This window comes from Stylophora pistillata, chromosome 6, assembly GCF_964205215.1.
Source record: "Stylophora pistillata chromosome 6, jaStyPist1.2, whole genome shotgun sequence".
Lineage (NCBI taxonomy): Eukaryota > Metazoa > Cnidaria > Anthozoa > Scleractinia > Pocilloporidae > Stylophora > Stylophora pistillata.
This window is the reverse complement of record NC_142524.1, coordinates 35,816,162-35,826,866: the sequence shown is the minus strand read 5'-3', so window position 1 is coordinate 35,826,866 and position 10,705 is coordinate 35,816,162. Positions and strand designations below refer to the sequence as shown.

At 38.3% G+C, this 10,705-nt stretch overlaps 1 protein-coding gene across 1 annotated transcript; it reads left to right on the top strand.

Annotated features, from left to right (window-relative positions):
- Positions 1–1,003: 1,003 nt before the first annotated feature.
- Positions 1,004–1,794, top strand: LOC148729626 (uncharacterized). Its single transcript, XM_088762471.1, has 2 exons — positions 1,004–1,316; positions 1,403–1,794. The coding sequence occupies exons 1-2, from the start codon at positions 1,084–1,086 to the stop codon at positions 1,683–1,685; spliced, it is 516 nt and encodes a 171-aa protein (XP_088618597.1). The 5' UTR covers positions 1,004–1,083; the 3' UTR covers positions 1,686–1,794.
- The last annotated feature ends 8,911 nt before the right edge of the window (positions 1,795–10,705 follow it).

Genomic DNA, 10,705 nt, shown 5'->3' with positions numbered 1-10,705 from the left:
AGAGGACATCGAAAGCAAGGATGATCATCGTCTAGACTTAGCATGTTTGTCCTGGTTTTTGTAACTAGTGCCTCCTATAGGAAGCGCAGCTGCGTATTTTTTCGAAATGAGTGATGGTAAGCATTAATGCCGAACTTCACCCGATTTTGACCCGATGTCACTCCTTGTTTATTTCGGAGTATCTTCGAAGATCGACATGCGCAATAGAGATAATTAGGCGCAGCATACACTAAACGGAGAATAATGCCTTTGAAATAAATACTTTTGTGCCTGAAAAAACCCCAAGATATCATTTTTTAAGTTCTTGCCGTGACACTATAAAAGACGATTCACAATCATTTCGGGATGGCGCGTGATTAAAACCAAAACTTTTCCTTGCAGAAGCATACAAATGGTGTAAGAGAATATCAACATATTCTCTTGTTGGTGTGATCGGCGCATCATGCAAACTTAAAGGAAAATTTTTTTTCTTTGAAGAGAGAATATTTTTACGTTGAAATCCGCGATTTATGACCAGTAGATAGAAGATGTAATTTTTCAGTTCTTGCAGTAACACTACAAAAGACGATAAATATTTAGAAATAATTTCACAGTGGCGTCGTTACAAAAATATCTAAATAGGTGCGATCTACACATCTTGGAAACTTTGGGCAAAAAAAAAGTTATTTAGAGAGAGAGCATTTTACCATTTGAATTAGCGACCGATGCCTAAAAGAGCCACAAAATTTGCGAAGCGAGCAAGGTCCGTAGTTTAGCAGAGTCATCCTCTTCGATGGACTGATGAAAAGGTGGAATAACGGAATGACGGAATATCCTTAAAGTGCATATTACCCGAGATTTTTTTCTCTTGTTTCTTGAAGTTGGATATTTATAGAAAACGTTTCGAAGCTTTAAAATGTAAAAAGCATTTTTTTGCTATCGAAATACGCGCAATTTTCCTTCAAATTTGTCCCGGAAACTGGGACCTAGTTTATCGCCGTCGAAGTTGTTCGTGACGTCACATTGTGAACCTTTGCCGCGCAGGTCTGTTGTCGCCAAAAGGCAGTACTTCGTAGTAGATAGATAGTGCATTGAAAGGCAAAGATGTCCAGTGATTCCAATGATTCCTTTGAGTCCGACTCTTCTGAAAGTTCCATTGACTTCAAAGAATGTGGAGATGAAGTAGAAGTAGTTACAGGAGAGCACGCACCATACCGAGACGAACCGCTCGCAAGCGATGGCGAACAAGACGAAGAAGGCGAAGATGCTGACCTTGATGGACTGACGCCTTCAGTTTCGGAGGCCAGATTTGAACGTCGCGTTGCAGTCAGCGAATGGTTAGTGAATCATGTTTATCATGGCTTTTTGTGAATATTATAAAACAGCGAAACTGTAGTGTAATCATAGCTCTACCTTACCTTAGGTGCAAATGTAAACAGTGCCGTGACGAAACCTTGGCAGACGCACTAGAATTCCGTTGTTGCCTCGAGGTCACAAATGCCAGAAGACAGTTAAATTTCGATGGTTCCATCGAAATCATAAGCTGCATCACGCAACACGAAGATTACAGTGCTCTGACAAACAGGACCTTGCTCTTACAAGCTGCTCTTTTAATTCGCGATCAGAATGGGAGGGCATACAGGCGACGAACTGGAGTGCATGAAAATGAGTCAGTAACGTTTTGTAGGCGAGAATGTCATATTTGATGTTGCACTGAGGTACACAATGTGACGTCACGTTACGATATCACGTGCGACTTTGGCCGCGCGATGACCGGGACAAATTTGAAGGCAAATTCCGCGTATTTTGAAAGCAAAAAAAAACAAAAATTGCTTTTTAGACTTTACCAGCACTTTTAAGGCTTTGAAACGTTTTCTAAACATATCCAACTACAAGAAACAAGAGAAAAAAAATTCGCGTCATATGCACTTTAAACACTGAATGACGGAATATCCTAAAACGCGGAATGCCTTGCTGTATGAAACAAAGGTCTCACAAAAATGGAATAAAAGTAACAAAGAAGGCTAGAGGTAAAACAGCCTAAATTACATGTAAGAAAAAAAATACCGTAAACTTGAAAAGTTCGAGAGCTAAGATGATTAAATTACAAATATCAAAACTTATATATGTCCTATAACAAAACGCGTAATGAACGCCATAGCGGCCATAGCGGCTATAGCTAACAAACCAATAGGAAATATTCACATTCTCTGTCACTGCCATTTACAGTTTAGTTTTGCCGAATGTAAATACATTTCTTCAGCTAGCCCCTATTAAATATCTTTATTATTACTGTTGTTGTTGTTATTATTATTACTATTATTATTATTATTATTATTATTATTATCATCATTATTATTATTATTATTGTTATTATTATTACTATTATGGCAGTAAAAACTTCTGGATGCCCAGATATCCTAAACAATGATTGGGCGGCAAGCCGTAACCAATCAATGCAACGACCAGAGTCCTTACAATTAAAATTCCTTTTGCAATTCCTAATTATGAAACCCTAGAAATAAAAGTCTTAGACTTAATTGCTATGTAATAAAAACCTCAGTCAAAACACTAAAGGTTCCATGCGTCACTATCGAAACGCTTAAATGTAATAAAACATCTAATACAATTATTATTATTAGTAGTAGTAGCAGTAGTCGTAGCGGTAGCGGTAGTGGTTGTGGTAGTGGTAGTAGTAGTGTTATAGTTAACATAATTATTTGTTACCATTTAATTATTGGTTAAATGTCAATGAGTCACTATATTCTTGAACCACCTTTTTCTTGTGGAACAGGGTACTCATAAATATGTGGGATGCGTCAGGTTTTCTGTCTTGCATGTGAGAGAAATATTCTGCAACACTACCTTCTGGCGTCATTATACAACCTCTAGCTGTTTTAAATCCTATAAAAATGGTGCAATATCAGTAACCACGTGCAGTCTTGGACTGTTTATTTTCTCATTTCGTTGTTTCAAAGCTCACACTTCAAAACGGAGTTGTAACATCACGAATGTGCAGAAGAAAAAGGCTAGGATTAGCAATGTACGAAAAACAGCATAGCTCTAAAACTTTCTTAACTTGCAACATTGCATCTTAAGATAGGAGAAGCAGCTTTCAAAGGTGTAATTTAATATTCGCTGACACTCTTTTCCGCATGACATAGTTTGCTCTTGTACGGCATGTTTACCTTGTTTAAATCGCCCATTTCCGAATTACCTTCAGCCTCTTTTACAGAGCGAGTCCTGGGACTCATCCTTACGTATGATGATAAGTTCTCATCGACATGCAAATTAAGCTCATTTTCACAAGAATGGTCAAGCATCAGGCCTCGTTTTGAAAAAGAGGCCAACGGTAATTCAGGAGTGGCCTCCAATCTCACCTAGTTCTGTCCAGGACTAATGAGTTAATTTCTACAGAATGGCACCAACTGTCGGTTTACCTACATCGAAAATTCCACGTGCCTTAAATTATATCGTCACCATTAACCTGAATGACCGTCTTGATTGAGTTTATTTCTCGTTTCATAATCCAACAGAATAATCGCATGCTTACTGAGTGTATTTTTAAACTTCTTGAGAGTATCAGGCATTTCTTCAGAAATGATTAACGATTCCAAGTTTACCAGGCTTCGTTTTCCATAAAATTGAAAATAAAACACCTTCCTTCTGGAAAAAACATTTAAATGAAGCTCACAAAATAACCTATTTCGAAAATTGACTACAACCGCGGCATTTATGATTAAAAACGAATGCAAGTTCCAGTGTTGACTTCTATTCATTAATTTTTTTTGCCACGAAATAAATTCTGCAATACGCCACAGTCAGAGAAACAAAGCAAAAACCCAAAATGAAACCGACCACGATTACTATGTGCACCCAAATGATCCTCATCACTGAAAGCAATGCACTGAACACCCATATCAGCAAGACACCTGCAACGGTTCGTTTGTGAGTTACAAGTTCCTGATATCTGAGATGAAGATGGACGGCCAGGAACCTGTCTACACCTACAGCAGTTACACTGAACAAAGAAGCATACAAAATCAATCTAACTATAAAATCCATAGATTTCCGCACACTGAACGTAAGATCGTTTTGCAGCAAAAGCGCAAGTAGCTCTTCAACGTAAAACGGCTGCACCAACAAGCCAACACCAAGATCAGAAACAGTAACACTTAACAGTAATGTTTTCAAAGTCTCTGGTAAGGACGAAGTTTTCCTCATCGCATGGATTGTTAAAATGTTCAACGTTACAGCTGCGAAAGAGGAGACAACGTTCAATACAGCGTTAACAATGAGAGACGAATACAACTGTTCTTTTGTATCTGCCATTGTAGAACTGTGACTTAAGTTGAGGTCGGGCGTTCTGCTGATAAAACCAGTGAGACTGTGCGCTTCATAGACTCCGATCTTCAAGGAGACTCTAACTCTTGAATTGCATGAACCACTTTATAAAGTCTATTTTATCAGCGAAAGTAAACAAACTGCGAGTAACTGTCATGGACTAATGAATGCAACGTAAAAAAGATCAAAACGTAATCTCATCTTTATTACTTATTGAATTTCGCTTTTGACGAAGTTAACAATTGTTTAAGTTGGTAAGAACAAATGAATAAATACATTAATAAATAAATAAATAAATACGTCGAGATAGCAATATTTTTTTGTCCAAATTCAGACCTGGGATATTTCGAGCTTTCATTTAGTTTGCTGGTCGGCAACTAGAAGAAAATACTCAGCCCTTACTCTTAAATTTAGAAAAAAAATGGCTTCATCTCCTTATTCCGTGTCAATATTTGGTTGGTCAACGGTTTTACGTTTCCATTTCCGTTTGATGACACCGGTGTTACCCGCAAGCGCTGTCCTCCCTAAAACGTTCGTTAGCGATCCAATAAAATAGACAATGAACGTCGTCAACAGGCAAAGATCATCGCTACTTTGCAAATATTTCCTTTGAGTTACGAAAAGCCGGAAAATGCACTCCCGCCTCCATGTTTCCACACAAAAATACACAAAAAGATGAGATCCTGACGTTAAAATTATTGTCATTGGGTAAAAGTGATAAAACAGATTCTCATTTCTTTTATGAAAATATTCACAGGAACTCATTGGAAATGAAGTCTTAATTAATCTTGACATAAGAGGTCGGAAAACGCATCATTCGTAATCAATGACAACAACAAAATGTGCCATCGCCGTCATATCAACAATTTAGAATTAAAACCTGTGTTAGTCCTCCCTTTTGTACATAAGCATTAAAAAAAAAATGGTATTAGGAACACTATGCGTCCCTGGATTAAAAAAAAAAAAAGGCAGCCAATAAAAAAAAAATTCGTATTATATTCCATCATGAAATTGTTAATCATCTCAAAATTCTAGTTTTTCAGAAGAAATGGAAAAACCCCACGTACTTTGATTATTCAATATCTCCGTGTTGTACAAAATGTCAGTTGAAACTCAAGTAACAATGATAAACTGTAGAGCGAGACGACACGCCACGATTATTAAATGTTCATTGTTGATAAAGGTAAATAAACTGCGACCAAAAAAATGGAACATCTGGCGTTAACAGTTCGTCAGAGCATATAACTTGAGGGCTGACGTAACATCTAACTTTAGCTACTGACCAGCGCACCAACACAAGCGCTACAATCTGATTGGCTCCATCACTGCAAATCATGAATTAAACAATAGAGTGCACTATGGGCTGATAGTATCTCTCCACGGATGAACACTATCGCGTCACGTGATCAATTTAAACCAATAAGAATCGGAGAAAATTTAGTGGCGAAACCACTGAAACGAAACGACCGAAAAAGCGAAACGATTGGAAAAGAAAAAAAAAAAAACAGAAACAAACATGACCGAAACATTGGTGCGGAAGAGAACAAAAGAGATCACCGTTAGTGAAACAGGTTTTTATTTTGAGCTCTTAAAATTTCTCAAAACCAGAATATTCTTAAGAGGATAATGACTTTTGATGTCGATAAAAGGATACTTCGGCATTCAATCACTTCCGTGAGGAGATCCTCTACTGAGAAAGCCCTGAAACTATAGCCCTCTTAAAAAGCCTCGCTTCAAGAGACCATCAAAAGGCATTTAAATACAACACAAAACAAATTTACATATCTGATTATCACATTATGATGATTATGATGCACCAGTATCGCAGAGGTCAGTGGTTCGAATCCCGTACAGGCCTGATTCTTTTCAGGTCTGATTTTCGCTATTGCATAAATAGCGCTATCTACTGCGAGGATCGTGCATCATACGTATCTAATACCGCAGTTCAAAATATATGAACTTCATATATTCACCGTATCTGATTTATCACTTTCACGGGTTTCTTACGAATCAACTTAACGGCCTGCTCCCAGTTGGCTTGTTAGCTCAATTGGTGGAGCACTGCACCAGTATCGCAGAGGTCAGTGGTTCGAATCCCGTACAGGCCTGATTTTTTTCAGGTCTGATCTTCGCTATTGCATAAATAGCGCTATCTACTGCGAGGATCGTGCATCATAAGTATATCTGATTATGAAGGGCAGAAGTTAAGGGAGTTGTTTTTGGCCGTTTGAGGAGAGGCTTAAAGTTCTAAATGTGAGAGAACATCTAAAGTAAAATGTACCTTTTCCTCGACATTCCATCTTTAGCTCACTCGGCGTGGGCTTATTTTGGACGTTTCACTCGTTGCGAAATTTCTCTTGGTTATTGCTTTTGTTGTTGTTGTTTTGACGGTTGCGCTTGTCTCAGTGGTTTCAATCTAATGTGTAGGTTTAAAGTCCATTCGATTCAGTTTTGTTGATTATCATAAGAAGTTTTTACTTTTGTATTCAAGCGTGCCAAAGACATCATTACGGTAATTTATGTTTTTAATAAACAAAGCTGGTAGATCTGAGTATATAGCATTCATAGTCTGTTTATGAGCCACGTGGCCCATCAGGCCGACGCTTAACTCCGGTTCCTGTAACATAAGCGACTAGGAGTCTCTAATGTAGTATTCGTACTTCTGTTTTAAAACCAATACATGTAACAAGAAAATTACCCTTTGCTTCCGACGAAAAAGAGGTAGAAAAACATTACATCTGCATGTTATAACTTCAATTAACTTAAGCTGTCTAAGCTGACAAATTGAATACAAATATAGGTCTACATTTACATATGACCTGTAAGCAAACTACAATGACTTACAGTTTCTCTACTGTGCAAAACACATTCGTTTACTTTCGTTGCGAACTATTCATAATACTTGAAGATTGCCTCCGAAGTGCTCGGTTATTATATAGCTACCTTAAAAGTTTCTTCAGTTTTAACGACGAAATATATTTCGAAGAATGCAAATGATAGATTGCCGAATGTGTCTCATTTTCCAGCCGTATACCAAAGGGTTTAGTGACGAGTTGAAAAACAAAAGCGTTAACGTATAAATAACACTTGTATGAAATCTGGTGGTTTCTTTAATGGAAGAAAAACCCCAAATATAAACACAGTACCAGGGTAAATAACACAACAAAAACACGAGGTATATGTAGAAGGTACTGATAGCCGACCTCCTCAACTTGGCGGCGTTCATTGTCGTTCCACCCCCGTGTGTTAGTTGCAACACTTGGATTACCTTTCTGTGGCGCCTCACCGCTAAATATATTTTAAAATAAATGATTGTTGTACAAATAATACAACAGCCAAAAGTAACAGTGAGTACGATTCTTCCAGCGTATTTGAGCCAGAAATAATCCAGCACTAACAGCAATGAAAACAAGAAACTAAACGTCCATATCATCAACACCGCAGCAACAACACGCTTGTGAGTCACAAGTTCTTGATATCTGAGATGAAGGTGAATGGCCAGAAATCTGTCTGTGCTCATAGCAGTAACACCGAAAAGTGACGCACACAAGAATAAACTCGAAAAAAATTCAGTGATGTAGGTAAATATATTTAGCTCGTGGTAGATATAGTTTCCACTAGTAGCGCAAGTAATCAGCCTTGCAACATAAACAGGTTTCACCAGCAAACCAACACCAAGATCAGAAACAGCGAGACTCAGTAGGAATGTTTTCAAATTCTTTGGGAATCGTGACGTTTTCCCCATCGCATGGATCGTCAAAATGTTCAACATAATGGATGTGTAGCAAAAGAAGGAGTTCAACACGGAATTAGTGACACAAGACGAGTAATACGGGCTTTCGCTTTTCCCCATTTTATAACTGGTAGTCAGGAGGCTGGTTTGTCAGCAAGTTCACCGAGTACGCTCAGAAGAAATGGATTTCATGAGACAAACATGCTTCATCGTGAATTAATGGAGAGTTACTTCGAAAAGCCTCATGATAAACTCTGGCAAAAGCCAGGATTAATAAATAATTGGAAACCAGAGACTTATAAATAAGTTGATGCACTTGACAGCTTTGTCCGGTGCCAACGAGGAAATCGAAAGACACGCGTGCCCATGCTGAAGTGCTTTTTTTTATCTCTGTTCTTCCGACGTTATTCACTGTACTGATAAATAGCTACTTTCCTGTTATGTATTTGTGGCCCATATGGTCGATGTTTAAGCCGCCGAAACAGCGTTCGCCAATTCATTTCACGTTTTCCCATTTAATACACATCGAAAGTATATAAATTATGTGTCAATTCACATATCAGTAATCAGAGAAATCGATCTCATATCCGAGAAAAAATTTGTCATCAGACTTGGTAAAAACTAAGGTCGCCACACACGAGGGGACTAGTCCCTGCGACTAGTCCCTGCGACTAGACCGTGCGACTAGTCCGTGCGACTAGTCCGTGCGACTAGTCCGTGCGACTAGTTCCGGCGACAAGTCCGTGCGACTAGTCCGTGCGACTAGTTCCGGAGACAAGTCTTTGAAGGGTTTACACGAGGGGACCGGTAGCAGGGACTAGTCCCTTAAGGCGTTCACACGAGGGCATTCAATTGCACAAGAACATGGGGAAATTAAGAGGCAACAGATATTCCTTAGTCTGGGGCGTTACACGAAAACAATGAAAATTTGGTAACTTTTTATTATGGCACTATTAAACATCAACGCAAATGAACTACACTTATTCAGTCGGATTATTCATGCTTTTTCATGTTCCGTTTTTGTTAATTTTTTTTTTTTATTATTTTTAACAGAAACAGAGTCAAATAGGGTAAAAATTCCATCAAAACGGCTCCAAGACATCTGTATATGTTTACAAAACCAGAAATAGTTTTTTATTCTTCAGTTGTAGAAATCTAGAATTCAGGGAAAATTCATAGAAACTGCAATCTTTACAAATACCGGAAGTCACGGATCATACTGACCCATGATTGGCTTATTTACCGTTTAGTCCCAGGGACTGGTCGCACAAACAGTTCCCACGAAGGGACCAACATATGTTTCATGCGACAAGTCGCTGCGACTGGTCGCACGAATTCAAACCAGTTTGAATTCGTGCGACCAGTCGCAGGGACTAAATTTTGGTCCCTGCGACCACAGAAATGTGTAGTTCACACGAAGGGACTAGTTGCATGAAACTGGTCGCTGGGACTAGTCGCAGGGACTAGTCCCCTCGTGTGTGCCGACCTTTAGACTTAGAATTGGTAAAATGTTCGCTTTCGTCAGAAAGATAGAGGTTGTACTTAGGAGGCGGCGGCGTGTCACTTTCAGTAAGCGGAATTTTGGAAAAGAAAAAAATAACACCTCTTTACATTCGAAAATTCCGCGAGTTATGGCAGTCTAGAATGACAGCTATAGCGAATAACTGAAACGAAGCTATTAAGAGAACAACAGATTAAACATAATAACTCCTCTTTGGCGCGAATGCTCCAGCCTCCATCGACAAAAACTTTAATTTGTTTACTCTGTTAAAAGCGACAAGACCTACGTTTAGACAATTACACGAGACAAACCCAATATCGAAACCAAAAAAACTTTAACAGTAACTTTTCGCTGTTGAAGCGGACATTGAAAAACATCAATGTTCATCTTCTAGAGATCTATAAAAATGGGAAAAAACCTCATTTACAATAATCTAGCACAACAAAAAAGGGACGTAAGAAAATGCATTTTAATTAAGTACAGAAATCAGCTGTCTCTAATATTGACTGTTTCTACCGAGGTCCGGTGTTGAATTTTAATCCAAAACCTTTTGTTTTCAAGAAAAAAATTCTTCAAGGGCAAAACAAATAAGAAGGGAAAAACTGAATGTGTCTACTTCCAACAGAATGAAAGTAAAATAAATGTAAAGTCTATTTTACACAGCTTTAATTTCATCTAGAAAACTCTCCGTAACAGGGAGAGGAACAAGAACCTCGAAAACACGCAGACAGTTCATAAGCTCCTCTGCTCTTCATCTCTATGAAAAACTTTGGATATAAAAAACAAAGCACAAACAAACATTTGGCAGAAAGCACGTTTAAAGTCTACAATAATATCATCTTAAGTTTTAACAGTTCAGTTCTGACGAATGATCACATTTCGCAGCATGCAAATGATGGATTGCCAAATGTGTCTCATTTTTCAGCAGTACATTTCAGTACAGTTCACCGCCATTTCATTGCTTTGTGAAACTTGATGGACCTGAAGGGCTTGAATTAAGTTTGGGTGGCGCCGCAGAGCGAAATAAATCAAATAATAAAAAATTATAGTGCAATTAAAACAACAGCCGAAATCGAAATACTGTTATAACCACAGCAACAATACGCTTGGGAGTCACAAGTTCCTCATATCTGAGATGAAGATGAACG